Raw genomic sequence first — 20,259 nt, forward strand, 5'->3', positions numbered from 1 at the left:
ATGGCTGATGTAAGAACCGAGAAGAGGACCGAGACTGTCATGTACTCCGTAAATATTGCTATCATTAAGCTTAGAATATGACATTTAGAATATGCGAGTTTAAACGATGCTGTCAATCTCACGTTCGGAGATGCAGGGTTAAAAAAATGAGGGACTGTTCATTTAATAGCACGCAAAGACGATTGCGGAGCAAACGTCCGATTGGAATCTTCGCTTTATGCTTATCCTTGTGTTATTTACTCAGACATTTATTAATGTATCTAGCAACTTCAGCCGTGGAGCACAGTCGGCATTTTGCCGTGTATGGAGCAGGTCGCTGGCCCTCCGATTCCAACCAGAGTCGGGGAATTCTACAAGACACCAAGACCGCATCCCTGGCGATCTACTTTGGGATACGAGGTCGTAGAGGCAGCTCCCTTGTGAGTAACAGGCTAATATTGCCAATGTACTGAGAAACACAATTTTCGGAAGAAAATGTGTTTCGCAAGACATGAACTTCAAGAAATTATACATGGAGGATTTTCTTTTAAAATTTACCCTGTACATTTTACTAGTAAAGTTTTACAAAGATTCTCATAAAATTCTTCGAAATGCCATGTTGTCCCACGATGATTTTCAGGTAAATTTTGCGACAACATTTTCTCCATGTAGAGAAAAGTCCCCTATTATGAGACAAGCTCCTAACGTTAATTGTATATACAATTAGAAAATTTATTTATATATATATATTCCTTGCAAAGTTTCAAAACGTGTTTCTCTCATCCGAGCGAATGTTTACTTAGGCCTGCGCAGCCCATAACGAATCTGCTGGTGGACGCTTGTCGCACATCGCACGGATTGGCGACGGAGCCGCTGAAATTCCCGAATTTGGTAACCGGTTTCGACCGCAATCCCTCGCACGCTGCACGTGCCGCGCTTTACACGCGGTATACCCCGTGTGACTGGGTACAGAATCAAATCAAACTCTACAATGAAGCGTATGCGAGTAGGAACTATTCCGAAAAGTTGCGCAAGAACACTGTATGCGCCTTACGGTAGAGATTAAAAAATATTCATCTATTAATAATAATTCACTCATTAATAAATTATATAATTTGAGCATATTTCATAAAGTACGTTGTTACCGCGATATCCGCTTTAGAGAACTCGACGAAAAGGTGCAGGAGGGCCAAGTAGAGAGCGGCCGAAAGCTCGGAGAAAGAATCACGGACGTCACTTTCTGGCGGAACGAAGTGGCGTCGGAACTGGAGAGATTGATCGTAGAAAACGGTAAAATGCAGGAGTGTCGTCGCGGTCTGCAAACCGCGATTCAAAATCTCGAGGGGCAATTGCATATCGCGCAAGAATGTCTTTATCATCGGGAGTCGAGAAAAGGTTCTTCGCTTGCTTACGTTATAAGAGGCTTAATGATGTGCTGTGATTGAAAATAAGCACTCAATATGAGGACAATGAAATGAGAAAATCCTGTAAAAATGTATCGCTTAAGAAGCTCAATTAATCAATAGGTATCGATTTGGTTCACGATGAGGTCGAGAAAGCTTTGTTGAAGGAAGTCGAAGCGGTGAGAAATTGCGAGAAGAAACTGAAACAGTTCATAGACAGATGTGCCAAACAGGTACGCTTGTCGATAACATACAATATGAATTTTGAAGAACTCGTTTCATGACGTCTTTCAGATGTCAAACGGCAGAGCCGCGCAACATCAGCTGCAGACTGATGTGCAGAACAAAGAAATTGCGCTAGGAATCGACAGCGTGTGTCACCAGATGAACAACTTTAGTCGAGGTCTTCAGTATTACGGTGGAATAGAAAGATATGATCCCAGGCAATTATAAAATTCTTTATAGATACACCTTTCCTTTAACTGGAAAAGGAAAAAAGGAAGATTAACAAAAATAAAATAAAATTTTTTTAAATAAATTTATATTTGCATCTCACTTTACTAAGTGTTTGAAGAACTTCATCCCATTCTTCGTACACTTTGTTTCCCTACTGACACTTGACTGAAACTATGACAATTGCATTTACAGTGTTATCGGGATTGAATCTTGGGCAGAAGCGGCAAACAACATAGTGAAGAAATCGCAGACAGAACGAGCCAAGTCGCGAAAATTGCGAAACGATATTGACAGTGCTATAAACACGGTAGGCTATGAGACATGCGAAGCTTGGGCTGAAACCAATAAAGCGCTGGACAGACGAATCGCCGAAATGTTGGAAGCGAGGGAAAAATTACAAGCGCATTTACATAAGGTAACAAACATTTTCATTTACATAACGTAACGAAAAGCTGATCTAAAATCGCAACAGAAGCATTCGAAGTTTTACTAACATCATAAACAGTATGGATATGCAGAAGCATTTAAAGGATATCTGAAAAATCATAAGATCTTCATAATAATCTTTAGAGCTTTCTTGTTAAAAATCATATGTGCTAAATTGAATATTATGTACGTGAATTTTGAATCTTAGATTCAAGAAGAGATTTTTGACGTCGAGAAGAGCATGGTATTACTACAAAAGATCATCGCCGATAAAAGTCCGGCATTAAAAGTTGCACACACGCGACTGGAGGCCAGAACACATCGTCTGGAAACTGAACTGTGCAAAGATCATGCTCAACTCAGGTTTGTCAAAATTATTTACGTATCACTATTAGATAACAATATTTGCGCATTTTATAGGCTGATGAAAGAAGTGGAGGATATTAATAAAATAGTGTATGACATGAACATGAAACTGCAACAATTTGAGGCACAGCATCAGCAACTCTTGCGTACAAGATCTAATTTGGAAACTAACTTGCAGTTTAAGATAGATGCGCTATTCATTGACAGAGAAAAGTGTATGGGACTCAGGAGGAGCTGCCCGATTTCGTTAATTGTGAAATACTGAATGTATATAAAATCTTTACACATTTTGTAATGCAGGATATATATGTGCATGTAAGTATGAATAGAAATACTAAAAAGTTTGAATTGCAAGAGATATTGAGCGAGATGTTAAATTGAATGGAGAAAATTAGTTAAATATATATATATATATACATATATATATATATGCACACAAGATTATTTTTATTAACAAGATAGCTACAAATATCTTTCTGTGGTATGTACTATTTTTGTATTTATTCATAAAAATATGACACAACCAACTTAGATCTTAGCTTAACTTTGCATCTGTACAGTTCTAGATCGTGAAACAAGACTTTAAGTATTTCATTGTGAATGTAAACCGCGGGTACTTTCAACATTCACAAGTAATATACCAAATCATATTTTTTCTATCTTTATCTCCGATTAAAGAAGCTATATACAAGCTGTACTTAAATATGTATTATAATACACACGCTATATTTAAATAGTCATGTGTACTTAACACATGCTCAACAATGTTTGCGTGAAATATTGCCGGATGCCCAGACGTGTCAACGAGAGTTTATAAAAGATATAAAAAATAGTGATTCGAAGACTTTTCACTAAAGTAGAAAGTATCATCGCGTCTTTTAGTCCATATTTCTGGCCCACTTAAAAACTGCTATAGTATCATACACATTGTTTATTGCCGCATCTGTATCGCAATCCTCTTTCAAGTAAAAAATTTTAGCCTTCTCTTGCATGTGGCAGTCCAGGACATTCCATTTTTCAAAAAGTCTAAAGGAGTTCTTTATCGGGTCGACGCATAAACTTTCTCCTATTGAAAAAAAAGATATTTTGATATACAAAAAAACATATATTATTTTATACTATGAATAATCTTGCGTCCAATGTAAAATTATGTAGCTAATAGAATTTTACAACATAATTATATTTTATATTATATCTGAATCTAAGCGGAAAATCGCTGAGTTTAATATATATCACAACTTACCATAACTAACGACGCCTCCGTCCACTTTGGTTTTGATTTCGCTCAATACTTCTTGAGTTAACTCCCGTTCACTAAGTGATCGGTCAACCAACTTTCTCAAATTGAAGGCACTGCACGTGTATGTGTCAATTAACGGACGTAACATTGTATGTAGAAATTCCATACGACTAGAATGTTCTGGCCTCAGGCTCAGCTAAAAATAATTTGGAAATATATATAACGCTGCCCTCTCTATGATAATTTACGGATTACACAGACATTATAAGTAAGTGTTTAAGAAAAGAAATTTACTTTATATTCAATCCTTTCGATTTCCCGTTCCCTCGAGTACTCCTCGTCTGAGCTATCATCAAAATTTCTCGCGTATCTTTTACTCCATAGTTCATCTTCCAGGTAAGCTTCCTGTTAAACCAATTTTTGTTATTATAATAATTCAGAAATTATTCAACTATCTATGAAAACAGATATACGTACTTCTTTCTGGGTAATAATGCCCTTGTGCGAAAGGTTCTGTATCGTTTCCATAACTACGTCCCTCAGTTCCTGGCAGGGCCGGCAGAAAATAAACTCGTACCTAAGAATGTCGCACAACTTGAACGCTCGCTCGAGCAGATTGTTTTGCAATACTGTAATATTGTTCTCGGCGATCGCGATCGGATCGTTGATCTGTGACTGCAATTCAGCGTACAAAGCAGTTACTGAAAATACAACAAGATTGCGTTATAAAAACAAGCGGCTCGCCGATCGCGCGTTCGGTGTCTTACCTACTATACTGTCCATGACGTAATATAGCAGTACAGTGTTGCTGTAGTACGACAGTTCGATCACATTTGGTAGAATCGACACGGGACGGATTGCTATAACAACGTTCGATTTGTACGATTGATCACCGTCAACAGCTTCGGTGATTTCCTGTCGCTGTTGTGTCACCAAACCTGGCCCCAAGATATCCAGCTACAAGTTGGACAATTAATAAGTTCGTTCATCCTTTCTGGTAACCAAGTTGTTCCGCTTATCATCTACCAACCGCGTGTTTAATAATATCAATGTTTTCTCCGCAAAACGCTACGTTTTTGTCAGCAAATTCCAGATCTTGTCTCATAGAATCGAACGCTTCGACCAGTTTGTCCAATGTACAGCCATCTCGGAACTTATTTAATAATAAAAATGCCACAATATTTGTTGACATAATCGGCATAGATTTGGACGCGTCTGAAAGCAATTAGACGATAATTTCGCGAGAGATTATTAAAAAAAAACGCATATTGCAATCAATAAAAATATGTCAATAAGATGGTTACTTCACAAGATGATAATCAACAAAGCGAATAATAATCATCATTTCGACTCACCATACACAACGTGTCGGGCGATGCTATCCACCATTTGACGTTGTTCTTCCACGATTACGTCCGTACCGTACAAAGACGAATTCGACATAGTATATTTTAAAGATCGTTCCGGACTTCTCAGAGCCAACTTACTTTGCTGAGCTTGGAACGCCTTTACCATTTCCTGTTAAAAATCATCTTCCCACATTAACAGCTCTCAACATCCTCAATGTCAATTCCACTTGAAGAATTATCTCTCTCTTTCTCTCTTACCCTGAGGGAAAACGGTTGACAGAAATCAATTTTGACGATACCGTAGTGGCCCATTAATGTTGACCACATGGCTTTGATCGTCGACGTGAAAGTCTCCATTTTCTTTGGTTGTCCCAATTGTTCCCTAACGAAATTCCCATCTACCAGCCGTTCATAATTGATCGCTACAGGTATCAGAAACGCGTCCTCGATGGTGCCGTCCATGTACGCGTCGACAATGACGCTCAGGATACCGCTCTTCGGCATGCAAGGTTTGCCGGTCCTCGTGCGCCCTCCTTCCACGAAGAATTCCATGTTATGACCGGCGCGAAGACTCTCCATGACGTACGTTTGTAGGGTTGCGCGATAGAGAAGGTCCTTACGTCCGGCCACTGGGTCAATACGACGTTTGATGAAGAAAGCGCCCAGACCTCTCAGAAGCCATCTGACAATCGATATTGAACATATCGTAAAAACATTCTCTTCATAAAACTATCAGAATAAAATCCTCAAACTTAGGATAACATTGACGTCAGATTCTAGGGTTACCCGAAAAATGGAATCTTCAAGTTGTCCCCCGCCGCGATTAACGGATTCCTTATATTATTTGCGACCATGAGGAAGCTGATCATTGTGTAGTCCAAGTGGCTGCGGTGCAGTGGCAGCAGCACGAGCGGCAAACCGGTATCATCCGCCTGCTTAAGCAGCTCTATCTGAGAGGGCACCGTGACGGCGGATTGAATGAAACAGGGCAATAGTTTGTACACCAGCCACGCGACTATCTTAAGGAGGGTGTCGCTGCATCTGCTCTCCATCTGCAGCAGTATGTCCCTCGCCCTGGTTTTCGTCTTCGCGAGCGCTTTCTCCTCGCTGCAACCCTCATTATTGGCCGTCTCCCATGCGGTTTGCTTGATAGCGTCTTTCAATTTTTCATCGTTCAGCACCTAGCGGCATAGCAAAAACGAGTTTAACAATGATGGAGCTATTCTTCGTCCCAATTAAGGTTCGCGAAAGCATAACTTACCGTCTGCGTGACCATCGGGTAGTCATATCTCTTGAAGCTTAGGACACAAGATACGTAGTTGAATACCTTCGAGAAAAGCGTGGTGCCTGGTTTCACCAACAGGATGTTTACACCGAACGGCTGCTGCTGCTGCTCCTTGAGCACGGATTTTACTAACGTATCCTGGAAAATAAGGATCGAAATGAAAAAAAAAAGTCTTTCGTTCAGATCTCATGGAAAGACAAATAAAATCCATCAGGCTTTGACGTGAAATCACGAGTACGAAGTAATAAAGGAGTAAGAGCCAAGACAGGATGTTAGTGTTCAAATAATTTAAATTTTAAGTCTATTGCGAAAAATATTATAAAAAATATATATAAGGAGCATATACGAAACGTACGAAATGTACTAGAAGCAGTTAATTAATATTCATCTTTCGGAAACACAGTATGATGTGCAATGTTTCAAAATTACTGAACGCGTGTTTGGTCATTACTTTCTGAGTTCTATGTAAAAAGTTTCGTTTTTAACGGAGAATTTTAAGACATTCCACATAAGAGTCATAAAATTAATTATATTATATCTTTACACTCTTTTTAACTCACACTCTTTGGATATCCGCGAACGATAACAATGCGCCACCATCGTGATAAGAATCCATGTGGTCCCTCGCACATTTCTCTTATCATCAAAATATCGAGCGCATGCTTATCGCTACATATGACATGTACAAAGTGTGTGTTATTATTATTATCTCGGCGCGATAACGAATGATCGTTTATCTCCAATAAACAGATGCAGATGTATCGATAATTCTTCACCGCTCCAGATGTACAATTTTGACAAAATTTTCAGAATACAGTCCCTCGCGTCTCTTTTCTAACGACGTAAAATCGCCATCGAATTATCGGGATGATTCAGTTCGGTGTCGTTTAAATTATTTTACGGTCATAAGCGTGACTGCATTTAAACGAAATACACGCGCAACAACGGACCTCCCTCGCCCGAATCTATTATACTTCGGACAGGCTTTTTCCTCTTCGAGATTAACAATAAGTGCCTCGGCACGAAGTTCACATTTACCCACGCGTCGACGCGTGCGTGCCTGCGTGCTAATTGTTCTTATCCGGAGAGGGTCAAGTGATGAAAGACGATCGAAGCTTCGTTACATAATTAAACACGTGTATAATCGGAGGACGTGTCCTCTAATTAGATAATGAGGCCGTAATAACAGTACTCCTGCTCGAGTGTCGCAAGACCACTATCGATTTACGTTTGATCCGAGATTTATTGAGCGTTTATTTAGAGCGAAATACGGAATGTCGTTGGTCACTCGTTGCGATACACACGATTAGCGATTACACATATGCACACACGCGTGAGGGCGTTTCGTAAATTATAGTAATCACGTTAAAAAAAAAGTCTAGTCACGGGACCGGTTGTAGCTTTAAAGGCGATCGCTTCTTAAGCGACTTATTTGCGTCGTCGTCGCACGTCGTGTGTTCTCCAACACCATTACCGGTCTCTCTCGATACTGCGCACCGAAAATAGATCGCAACCGTAGGTGTGAAGGTGCGAGCGAAACGCCTCACGGACACTCCCCGCTTCTCAGGCGCGACTAGCGATTAATGCGGATTGTTTGCGAAAAAAACAGGACAAAGGAAGATGCGTTTCGTCCGCGAAGCCCGCGATTCCGCGTGGCTAAGAGACTGATTGTGAGAGAAGCGCAGCATCCCCAAACGAACGATCTCGGTTGAATGTATTTTTAGTGGATGACCTATGTGTTGCGCGACGACACAGGAACCTTTCTCGCAATCTGAAACACCGATTGCAGAGCTCGCGACTGCTTCGCTTACGTGAACTTTGCAATTGCGACGATAAGACTGTCGCGGCGTGCATCGTTTTCGCAAATAAACATGTAATGGATTCTCGCGTATAAAGAGTAATTGCTTTGGATCTTAGGCCAACGGCACACGATACCATTTTTCCTACTGGATTGCTTACGAGAACCAATAAGAACGCAGCGTTTTAGATCAGGTGACTTAAAGCTAAATCCTGATTGGCTCTCGTAAGCAATCCAGTAGGAAAAATAGTTTATTTGGAAGATCAGTTAGACGCATTACGCTTATTTAATTAGAATTCAGTCTGCACTTTGATGTGCTAGAGCTGTATCTAACTTGTGACAAGCTGGTGTGCTTGAGGCCTGTGTCCACGATGCTAGAACTTGGTCCAAGTTCTAGCATCGTGGACACAGGCCTCAAGCACGCCAGCTTGTCACATGTTAGATATGCATAGCTCGCGACTGCTTTGCTTACGTAAATTTTGTAATTGCGACGATAAGACTGTCGCGGCGTGCATCGTTTTCGCAAATAAACATGTAATGGATTCTCGCGTATAAAGAGTAATTGCTTTGGATCTTAGGCCAACGGCATACAATACCATTTTTCCTACTGGATTGCTTACGAGAACCAATAAGAACACAGCGTTTTAGATCAGGTGACTTAAAGCTAAATCCTGATTGGCTCTCGTAAGCAATCCAGTAGGAAAAATAGTTTGTTTGGAAGATCAGTTAGACGCATTACGCTTATTTAATTAGAATTCAGTCTGCACTTTGATGTGCTAGAGCTGTATCTAACTTGTGACAAGCTGGTGTGCTTGAGGCCTGTGTCCACGATGCTAGAACCACGACCAAGTTCTAGCATCGTGGACACAGGCCTCAAGCACGCCAGCTTGTCACATGTTAGATATGCATAGCTCGCGACTGCTTTGCTTACGTAAATTTTGTAATTGCGACGATAAGACTGTCGCGGCGTGCATCGTTTTCGCAAATAAACATGTAATGGATTCTCGCGTATAAAGAGTAATTGCTTTGGATCTTAGGCCAACGGCATACAATACCATTTTTCCTACTGGATTGCTTACGAGAACCAATAAGAACGCAGCGTTTTAGATCAGGTGACTTAAAGCTAAATCCTGATTGGCTCTCGTAAGCAATCCAGTAGGAAAAATAGTTTGTTTGGAAGATCAGTTAGACGCATTACGCTTATTTAATTAGAATTCAGTCTGCACTTTGATGTGCTAGAGCTGTATCTAACTTGTGACAAGCTGGTGTGCTTGAGACTTGTGTCCACGATGCTAGAACTTGGTCCAAGTTCTAGCATCGTGGACACAGGCCTCAAGCACACCAGCTTGTCACATGTTAAATATGCATAGCTCTAGCACATCGAAAGATCGAAAGATGAAGACTATCAACGATATCAATTGTAACGAGTAGCACTTTTTAAGGTCTGTGTCCAAGTTGGTCCAAGTTCTAGCATCGTGGACACAGGCCTTAAGTTAAGTGGGTTAACCGGCTGCTAGGCAGCTCTAATTCAACGAGCTCCGTGCGCGCCCACGCGCGACGAGCAAGATTGATGGTGAACACGCGAGGCATAGTCTCCGCTCGATGATCGGCGAAAATCCGTGCGTCTCGCTGAGGACGACGGGGGTCGCAGACGCAGCGGGCTTGATAGCAAAAAACTCACCCTGGAAGCGGGCGTGCAGGTGTTGCAGCAGTAGTGCAGGAACGGGGATTTGTGCTTGATCGAGGGTGCCATCGGCTCGGTCTCCTTAATGCTGTATAACGAGCTCTCGCGTATCTTACGCGACTGCTCCCGATCATGGGCCTTCTTTCGATGGAGCTGCAGCCCGGCTCGTCGAAGACCTGCAATTGTGTCGCGTTTAACGAACCGAAAGCGCATTGTCTCGCCGCGAACCGACGTTCGAAGAGATTCCCCGTCTACGCGAAAGACGATAGAGAACTTCGCACGTTCTAATGTTCACGCACTTCTCGAATACGAGATATGATATAGAAATTTAAAAATATAAATGAATTGAAACAGGGACACGGAAGATTATCAGAGCGAATCGAAGATATGAGGTGAAACTGATGACAAGATCAAGATAGACGAGTCTGTTACTTTTATACTTGCTATTTATACAAATAAATAACGCAAAAACTACAAAAGGGTAACAAGGGTGAAACCCCAACGCGGTTAATGTTGCGCCAGTCATATAATGATATTTAATTACGATTGCACTTAGACAGTAGACTTGTTAACGTTTGCGCAAACGTTAACAAATCTGCTGTTGTACACTGATAAAAAAATATCTTAATAAAAAAATACTACTGTACTTAGGAAAATTATTCATTAGGTGACTCCTAATAACTTATTAACTTAAATTAAGAAAATAACAAATAAATTAAAACGTACATTGCTTTAATTTAAGTATTTATTAAATATTAAAGAATAAATAATTTTAAATTAAAAAAATTTATTTTGATTCTATAAAATGTTTACTAACATGTAACTTTCACAGCGAAGAAAATTGGATTTCTTATTTAAAAAAAAACAATTCATTTAATAAACAGTATTCTATATCTTATTAATACATTACGTAGATTTACGTAAAATTTGATATTTTTATTTAAATATAATAAATATTTACTTTAGTAAAAAAATAATTTTAAGTAAATCTATTAGTTTAAAAAATTTTTTTGTCAGTATGTGTAGGTATACTTTGTAACGCCTAGACGTCTAGACTAGATATTTTCGACTCCAATTTGAGTCAATTATATGACTCGCATTTTGCACGACTTTACCTTCAGTGGCCTTTTGTGGTCTGTGTATTTTATATAGTTAAATTTATACATTTATAAATAAATAATATATGGACTGCGCGGTTCTGGTTCGATACTAACACGAGAAAAAGGCTGAGAGTATACAATGGATCCCGTACAGCTGAACTGGCTGCATTAATCTGGCTAGTGCAACAAAGAACAGGCTTAATAATTATGTTCTTGAATCCGTTAAACGTACGGTAGTTACGGTGTTTTACGACTCGAAACGTTAAACAAGAGTATCTCCCGTCTAGCGATCGGGAGACGCGCATTTCGTATACTCGAAGAGAAACGCGCTGCGAGAAGACGGTCGCGCGCCGGCGATAGCTGCGGATTAATAGTAATTGTATATTCCCGCGGCGCGCATCTTACGTAAGAAGAACGGCTTCCGAATGAAAGAAAAGACAATTACCTTCCAGGGAAAACCGAGTGGTCGTCGGTTCCGCATCTCGCGTCACTGCCGTCCTGGTTTCCCACTTGGCGTACACCTCCTGCAGACGCGTGGACAATACGTCTACCATTTTATTGGGTCTGCAATTAGCACAATCAAAGTAGAAATTAGACGAGAAGGGAAAATTGAAACAGGAAGAAGTTGCTTGGAACGAAGGGAGGAGGGTATGTGTACATTCTATTTTCTCTCTGTGTACACAGAGGGAAAATAGAAACTCTTGAGGCATCAGTGAACGTTCAACGAACGATGAAGGTATGATTATTTCCACGCATCGGTCACAGTCGAACGGAAGTTACACGCAAAACTTAGAAAATTGATTGGCCGATTGATTAAAAGAAAAGTAAACTGGAAAAAGGTAGAAAGAATAGAAACTCCTTACAAAGTCGCGTTTAAAATGAATGTTAAAATACAGGGAACGATAAGGACAATTATTTGTGGCGACATGACGCACATGCACGTAATCACGTGTTGCATTACAGGCTCTATTCGTCGAGTGTCTAATGTACACAGTTTAAGAAAATGTGCGCTTATTACGCTTATTATACTGCGATAAACAACGTACTCTTGGTTGCTTGACAACGCTGATACGCCACAATTATATTAGCATCAATGCTATTCTTAACATAATAGTAAAAAATAATTGACGGATGCACGCTCTGTGTCGCGAAGCTGCGATTTATTAATTTGACGAACAGAGAAACACGCGATCTGCCGAGATGCGAATTATTTTATGCCGCTGAAAGGTGGATCTACGGTCGATCGATCCGAGATTCGCGATCACGCACGACGGACTCGAGGATAGTCCCTCATCCACTTGCACGATCTAAAAAATCAAAAAAAGGAAGAAAGGCTGCTGCGCGCGCGTTGCAAGAGCAAATTGCAAAGCAGATTTTCATCCTTTGAACGAAATAAAACGAATCGTACGTATTGTAAACAATTTTTCTCATTCCTCCTTGTTATCTCTTCTTTCTCAGCTGCTTGTAAGGTCGAAGGAAATAGATGCTGTTCGCTTCTCAGTGCACGTCGAGAGAGCTGTAAGCGATTGGGGGAAGGTTCTAAACCCTAGTAGCACAGTGCATTGGCCGAACATTGGTTAAACATTGGCCCAATGCAACCAAATATTGGGCCAATGTTTAACCAATGCACTGTGCTACTAGGAAAGGATTACTCTTAAAACGAGTAACGATTCCTCTTCGACTGATATTTCTCAAGCAATAATTTAATAATTACTTTCACCTCGAGCAAACAAATAGTAGGAGCTTTTGGCAGCTTGAAAATTTTGGTTAAATACTCAACACGCATCTTTTTTTTTGCAGTTGCGATTGATATCATACGCCGCGTAATCAATTAATTATACATACCGCGTGTCTACTTGGCACGCAGACAGTTACAAAACGCGAAAGGAGGTGTCATTAAACTCGTTTTGCAAGAGCGTGAAACGTATGCGAAACGTAATCGATTCATTCATAGACAACTAAGCGAAACAGATAAAGAAACCTGTTACGTGTTCTTAATCGATGTGACGGCTCGAATCACGGAGCGATACATCTCGCGTAATGAGTTTTCACTCGCGGATCACGTGACTCCGGCGCAGCGCAACCCTTTAACGCGTTTTATTTTTTTTTCTTTGTTCGAGACGATACGGCGCTTCGTATTTACTGCTTCTCCCGAGAGTTATCGCGCTTTCAACCGCTTTCCGTGGTATTTAAGCGCGCGTTTAGAGCGTGGTAAGCAGAAATGCAGAAATATTCTTAGCAAACGAATTCTTCTTCCCACTTTTTTCTCCCCCCGCATGCGGCGGCATCGCGTGATTCTCGACGTATTGCATCGTGCGCAGCAATCCCCACGGACTGTACTTCATAGTGACGGTTCAGAGGCGAAAGATTGCCAAGAGTTACCGTCGATTAGGCTCGTACGATCCCGACAATGGCGTAGTAAGTCTAGGGTTACGCGAGAGGAACATTCGACCGGGAGAAAATAACGCGCGCGAGCACCGCTGAAAGGCCTCGAGGAAAAATTTGTTAAAAGTGGATTAATTATTTTTACAATATGCCACGTGAACGTCGTAATCGACGTGTGACACGCACTGTAAAAAGAGTATGTAAAGTTACACGTATAATAAGTGTGGCGATAATATGCAAATTTATGTACTTTTGCAAAAAAAAATCTTTTTCTTACGCAATTAAAAGCAGGCAGTTTACTTATTGTATAAGATAAAAATTTTACCTCCAAGGTGTACATTTACTGACGTATGTAAATATACACCTTTAATAGACGATCCCGTAAATCCTAAAGGAATTCTGACTCGTCCATTTTCTAACAGACGACTGGTTGAATCTATCCGATTTTTTTTTTTTTCAGTGCGATATTACCCACTGTAATAATTGTAATTTTTTTTACACGTGCGACATTTAAATGTCCGATTTCCTCGCGTTTCTTATTTTTTAACAATTACCCACTTTTCAAGAGTACTTTTGATAAGGCCGAATCAGGTTTCATTCGCGTTCTCTTTTCGTAATGTTAATTTGTACTGCATGCTGAATTTATTTGATCGCAAACAGCTGTGACTGTCACATAACTCTGCCTTCTCGACTTGCTCGCAGATATTTCGCCGTTATTGCATACATGTATTTCGCAATAGCATGTACATATATGCATATCAAAATTCGAACTCGACCACATTACGGCACAACTTAAGAGGAACAATTACAAGCGGATAAGTTATATTTGACTATGCCGATAAACAAGATGTGGCGGGCGTGGCGCAATGTTCACTGCTTAGTAAGTAAATGAACGAAAAGATCCGAGTTCAAATCCAGCCACGAACACTTAAGGTGTTTTTTTTTTCGGACGCCACCTCTCAGAGGGAAGTGACAACCACCGAGAGTATCCTGCCACACATACCCTTTTAGGTGCACAGTCCTCCAGGGTGGAGGTGTATAGCCCTCCAGGTTGGAGGTTTTCTACGGCAAGGTTAACCTTGCTAATTAACGTTGCTAATTAGCAGCCTACCGAAGGTGAAGTAAAACCAAATGCTCAAAGTACCAGTTTGCTCTGCACCAGAGCGAACTGAATAAAACAGGCTTTAAGTCCTAATACACGAGGGAGAAGAAGATAAAAAGAGGTAGCCGAGGGATCCTCTGAAGTCTCCGCTTTATCATGAAGGGAAAAAAACGCGGTCATTAGACACGGGGAGAATTTTCTCTGAAAATTTATTCTGAAAATCGTGTGATCGCGGGACAACATGACATTTTGAAGAGCTTCATGGGAGTTTTTCTGAAATTTTACCATACACTTTACCAGTAAGGGCCAGTTTCACAAACATCGGTTAACTGCTAACCGAGGGGGAAACCGCTGACCAAAATCTTGTACACCAATGCCCACTAATGCCCAGTGGGCATTACTTTATCTTATTATCTTCTTTTATCTTATTTATCTTGTTTTATCTTATTCTATCTTATTGTATCTTATTTTATCTTTATAATGCCTCAGCAAGACGTAATGCCCCAAAAATGCCCTAGTAATGCCCGGTAATGCCGCAAATCTGTACACCACAATGCCCTCAGCGGTTTCCCCCTCGCTGCTAACCGAAGGTTAATTGATTCTCTGTCTCTTCTTGAATAATAAGATGGAAAATGATAGGGAGTCAACCTGAACCCTAGTTAACAGTTAACCGATGTTTGTGAAACTGGCCCTAAAATGTCGAGGGGTAAACCGCTGAGGGCATTGTGGTGTACAGATTTGCGGCATTGCTGGGCATTACTGCACAGTTGGAAAATTTTCTTGTTAAAAAAATGCCGGTTAAAAATTCTGTGTTAAATGTTGAACACATTCATGTGTTAATTTAACATATTACTCTTGTGTTAATTGATCTCAAATGCAAGATTATAAAAATAACTGAAAAGAAATGTTAAAACAACACAATGCATACTTCTTTTTTAATCTTACACAATACATATATTCTATATTATTAGTAACAAGATTTATCTGTTAAAATTTACAGAATAAAATTCGAACCGTCATTTGTCTTATTACATCTGTAAAATGTAAAAATTACATTTTTTAAAATTCATTTTGTCACTAAAAATATGTTAATTTTACAGATTTTCTCCCTCGTAGAATGTCAAAAAACTCCCATCAAGTTCTTTGAAATGCCGTGTTGTCCCACGATTATAAAATTTTCAGGATACATTTTAAAGGGAAAATCTCTCCGTGTCTTGAAAGCGATGTGGATGTTCCTCGAAAAGCGGCAGCCCGATAACGCGATGGTGATTCTCTCACACATTTCTCTATTGCGATAAAGCCGGGAAAAGTACGCTAAAACGGGCCTGTCATCTCTCTTCTTTTTAGTATCCACGATGTCGGAATACTCCGTGACGGAAGCGCGATAACGCCGACATATACGCGAACGTAATATAATAATAATCGTCCGTTCAGCAAACGACCTTTCAAATTAATCAACAGCATTGTTTATGGTTAATTTAATACGACTTCTCCCGGCATTAAGTTAGATTAGATTAGAGGTACGAAGAAAAAACCGGCAGCGCGCAAAGCATGTTCCAGATCATTTCAAAACACGCGCGCTACGCGGGCATCGCGTGGTAATCGTGACTTCTCTGACATCGTGGGAGATAAAGGAGAAAAGAGAGCAGGATGCGGTAAATGAAACAGCATCTCGCGCGATGCATGACGAAACACGGCGTTTTCCTGTCGTATTCGTAACAAACGGCGACGATTGCGCAACGCGAAATACGTTAACGAGGCGACGCGCGCATCAGTGTCAATAAACAACTTTTGCGTACGGTGGAAAGGAGCTTGGAGGTCCACGATCTTTCACGAAAATCTTAATCCTAATTTTTACCCCAATCACAAATCTTTTTCCGCAACGATTCCACACGATCTAATAATCAATTTTCCACTATATAAACAGATTTCACTCCAAGGGCAATAAATTCATGGTGGAATCAACAGACAGTGCCTATTAATTTAACAGAAATTTTCTCATATTAAGAGCTCATTTCATAATATGGAATAATTATAATTAATTCTTATTTCAGCGCATTTCTTAACACGCTTCGAAAGGGATGTACGTTTTATAATCGGGGCCCGCGCACATAATCGCGTAGGTAAATGCGAGCTAATGCCATGTAAACTTCTCGAAACCGGTCTCGCGTGTTTTCTGTCACGTCTTTGTTTGTGGACAAGCCGGCTGATTCAGTTCCGGGCGAGGGAAAAAATCAAACGCGAAATCAATCAAACGCGAATATAGAATCTGCGGTCACACGATTCCCGAGCGGATGCAATATCGCATATCGGTTACATAAACGGGGATTAGATATTGCTCTCTATGCGAGTGCATCTTGCGCTCGCCACTGTGCGAAATCTCAGCTGATCCGTGTCTGTGTTTGCGCGCGCGCGTGTGTATACACATTATACGTATACGGTACGCACCGTCGTTAATAAACACTTAAAAAATCACCTCTGCAGAAACGATCCGGTTGTGTCTCTGCGGCTCTGGACCGCAGAGATTGAGATGATCATTTTACAAGGCGAGATATATGCTTATTACTAGACGAGCCTTCTACGTTCCTTACGTGTAGATAAGAAGATACACATAAATACATTACTCAATATTAAAATGCCGCGACCAATTAGAATCCCCTTAAATCGAGAATTAATCCAGGGCTAAAACATTTCCGGCACGATCGCGTCAGAAGTTGTTTCCTCTTAACTTGCAAAAATAGTGATCGGGGATCAGAAGATGTTCGTTGTAAGTTAATTAATTGGTTTTACCTCGGAGGGACTGAAAGAAATTTTGATCATTCGATTTTCGCGAGAGGAAAATAGAAAAAAAATCGATGAGATATCAACGGTGCGGTTCTCCAGCATCGAATATAAGACCGAAACAAAGATGTTGTAATATGCGGCGATATTGATAATTGTTGCGGATGACCGATAACAGATGCGCGTTGATCGGAGGACATCGGCCGTGTTTACAACCGCTAACAATAAGAATAAGAGAAGTGAGAGCAACAAGAATCTGAACCCGGTTAACAATAATTGTCAAAGTCCACATTGATAAGTCTATCACGCGTGTAACGCGCGTTCGGGCGCAAAAGAGGGGGAGGATTTGCGATACCAGAAAAAGAAGTTCGAGGGGGGGGGGGGGAGACGAAGAGGGCGGAAGAGAACATTGCCGCGATCCTACGTAATTCAAGAAAGAGATGAACCATTAACGGCCCTTGAACGTCGAACGGAAACGATAAAAGCGAGAATACGCGAACGGGGGGGAACAAAGGATTAGCTACTTGTGCGCTCGCAACCCACAGGTCTTGGAGCATTCAAGAACTCTGTATTGGAAAAAGCTTTAGGGATGTTCGCGAAAAATTACTCTCCATTCCGCTTCTAACTTTATCCCTTCGAACTATTTCTTGGATAACTTTCATTTGGAGAACGTCTTGATCTTCTCGTTCGTTTGTTCACTAAGCAGCGCACATTTCTCTGCGCCACACTCGCCGCGCTCCTTTCGAATGTTAGAAGGAAATTATTACTTAAATTTCACGAGGTGCATCGCATGCAAACGCGCGAGCATATTACGTGTGCAATGCGCTCTCGGTCAGAGTAAAATTTATTTAAAGTGCTCGTCCGATGTGACTCGAAAGAAAATCAGATAAAGTGATGTTCAATACGAGTGACACGAACAAGCAATACGAACAATTGTTTTCTTACAGTAAATAAGAGTCTCTTGTACATAAATAATTCTTGTTCACCGAGAACGAATTGTGGATCGACAGATTATATACACGCAGCTTAGTTCACGCAGCTCGCCTTTTTTCATCACCGCGCTAGTACGAGTAAATTGTAAACGTCAAGAATGTTGAGAGGTTAATGAACTGGCACGCATCTCATTATCAGTTTCCTCTTCGCGTATTTTCTGCGAACCACTAACGTAATCAAAAGATCGATCGAGCGTGCTAAATATTAGCAAACAATGTTGTGTAAACTGTGCTTCTGTTCAAAAGCGCGGGACATTTATCTTGAGCGTAGATCACGCTCGTTAGCGCTCGAGCTGTTGTTTTGCTAATTCCCTGGACGTCAAGATCTGTGAACTTATATTTCTGTCGTGGCAGGTCAGGTTATCGATATCGAAACTGCTGCATTGTTGTTAACAAAACTTTATATCACGCGCATTATTATTCCGCCGGCCTACATAATTCAACATTTAATCGAGCAATCACAATGGAAATTGCGACAAATAACGAGAGTTTTTAACATACAAGTCAATCGCAAAATATTCCTTATCTCCTTTTCATTTGCGAATCGCAATCCACAACAATTGAATTATCGCCGAGAAAAATCTGCCGGAAATTCGTCAGAAGTTTCGAAAAGAAATCCTGTGTAACTGCACGGAGTTTTCTTAAAATTTACTCTGAAAATCGAGTAATCATGGGACAACGTGACATTTTGAAGAGCTTTATGAGAGTTTTTTGAATTTTACCATACATTTTACTAGTAATTATACTTATTATTATTATAATATTATATATAAGTATAGTTACTAGTAAAATGTATGGTAAAATTTCAAAAAACCCTCATAAAATTCTTCGAAATGCCGTGTCGTCCCACGATTACTTGATTTTCAGGATAAATTTTAAGAGAAAATTCTCTCCGCGTGGAACAAAACTGGAGTCAGATCTAAATAACAGCGTAATAATTGTTTTGGACTATTTATCCGAGGTGGAAACGTAGTTTTGTCGGCTCCGGTCCGGCATGAGCGTCGAATACGTGACGATTGCGTTGCACGCGTCGCCATGGGAAAGGAAAATTACCGTCGCCCTTGCGTGTATCAGCATAGGAATCATGCTCGACAAGATGCGGTTGGTGAATAATGGGGAGCAAGGTCGCGGCGAAATCGTGCACAATGCATATGGCGGTGCGTTTCGGCAACGCCAGATAAAGGTCGAACGTGAAGTTCACGCGGGATTGCCGGAATCCTCTTCTCTGACAAATAGCGAATATGCTGACGAAGCAAGACTTCCTCGCATAACTTCCAGCAGCAAAATGCACCGCAAGTGCGGACGCATTCATCAATAGCTCTTCAATCAAATCAGATTTCACAAATCGGATTAGGGCTCGACTAATTACAGCGGCTCCGTACAAGTGGGCTTTATTCTAAAAGATTATCTTTAAACGGGTTGTTAACGGAAAGCGAAACGGAATGATTAAAGTCCCTTAAGAGAGGGAAACTGATGTGAAATGACATATTTTTGTGAGATATACTTGGAAAGCATCGTTCAATATCTTGAATAAAAACATTTTGTATATTGTATCTTGATACCGTGACGAATATACAAAATGTTTTTATTGAACGATGCAATATATTAAGGACATTTTATAAAAAGACGTATTGCGTCAGCATGCATTTTGTATCGTTAATGTTATTTATGCAGAATATTTTGACTTTAAATGGAAAAATCAAAAGTTAAAATATGGCGAATAAAAAGTAATAAGACACTATCGAAAAGTATAATTTGTCAATCAATATATATATATAATTTTGCAATTTAAAAATTATTATCTCCGATATTATAAGTGCTGTGTAAGAGAAAACAGATAAACGTGTCTCTTGTGACACAGCTTGGCCTGATCAAGAATATTTTTTCGAATCAATCTAACATCAGCATGACGT

General features: G+C 40.3%; 2 protein-coding genes across 5 annotated transcripts in view; one reads left to right on the forward strand and one right to left on the reverse strand.

Moving 5' to 3' along the window:
* Window positions 1-3,449, forward strand: LOC105559934 (tektin-3-like). The gene is made up of 8 exons (XM_012008596.1): window positions 1-48; window positions 265-419; window positions 783-1,034; window positions 1,142-1,374; window positions 1,506-1,615; window positions 1,677-1,825; window positions 2,031-2,253; window positions 2,473-3,449. The coding sequence occupies exons 1-8, from the start codon at window positions 1-3 to the stop codon at window positions 2,893-2,895; spliced, it is 1,593 nt and encodes a 530-aa protein (XP_011863986.1). The 3' UTR covers window positions 2,896-3,449.
* LOC105559918 (glycerol-3-phosphate acyltransferase 1, mitochondrial) overlaps window positions 3,104-20,259 on the reverse strand; it is a 25,339-nt gene continuing 8,183 nt past the window's right edge. For 2 of the 4 annotated variants that reach the window (XM_012008569.1, XM_012008566.1), the window contains exons 2-13: window positions 11,532-11,650; window positions 9,984-10,162; window positions 6,481-6,642; window positions 6,006-6,400; window positions 5,478-5,901; window positions 5,226-5,388; window positions 4,901-5,085; window positions 4,638-4,827; window positions 4,348-4,571; window positions 4,165-4,275; window positions 3,874-4,066; window positions 3,104-3,696 (exon numbers count right to left, since the gene is read on the reverse strand). In XM_012008569.1, the coding sequence (XP_011863959.1) occupies window positions 3,509-3,696; window positions 3,874-4,066; window positions 4,165-4,275; window positions 4,348-4,571; window positions 4,638-4,827; window positions 4,901-5,085; window positions 5,226-5,388; window positions 5,478-5,901; window positions 6,006-6,400; window positions 6,481-6,642; window positions 9,984-10,162; window positions 11,532-11,640 (2,523 nt within the window). In that variant the 5' untranslated portion in view covers window positions 11,641-11,650 and the 3' untranslated portion in view covers window positions 3,104-3,508. Of the gene's footprint in view, window positions 3,697-3,873; window positions 4,067-4,164; window positions 4,276-4,347; window positions 4,572-4,637; window positions 4,828-4,900; window positions 5,086-5,225; window positions 5,389-5,477; window positions 5,902-6,005; window positions 6,401-6,480; window positions 6,643-7,064; window positions 8,006-9,983; window positions 10,163-11,531; window positions 11,651-13,074; window positions 13,134-20,259 lie in introns of those variants that run through there. The other 2 variants (XM_012008568.1, XM_012008570.1) reach the window with 2 other exon arrangements.

This window comes from Vollenhovia emeryi, unplaced genomic scaffold (assembly GCF_000949405.1).
Source record: "Vollenhovia emeryi isolate VEMERY1.0 unplaced genomic scaffold, V.emery_V1.0 DF939249.1, whole genome shotgun sequence".
NCBI classification, from domain to species: Eukaryota; Metazoa; Arthropoda; class Insecta; order Hymenoptera; family Formicidae; genus Vollenhovia; species Vollenhovia emeryi.

What these genes read in the sequence shown, in the direction of transcription:
- LOC105559934 (XM_012008596.1), top strand. Translation starts at nt 1, where the DNA reads ATGGCTGATGTAAGAACCGAGAAGAGGACCGAGACTGTCATGTACTCC. An exon ending in GTCGTAGAGGCAGCTCCCTT is followed by an intron (nt 420 to 782) that starts GTGAGTAACAGG and finishes ATGTTTACTTAG; the next exon opens with GCCTGCGCAGCCCATAACGA. An exon ending in TAGACAGATGTGCCAAACAG is followed by an intron (nt 1,616 to 1,676) that starts GTACGCTTGTCG and finishes GACGTCTTTCAG; the next exon opens with ATGTCAAACGGCAGAGCCGC.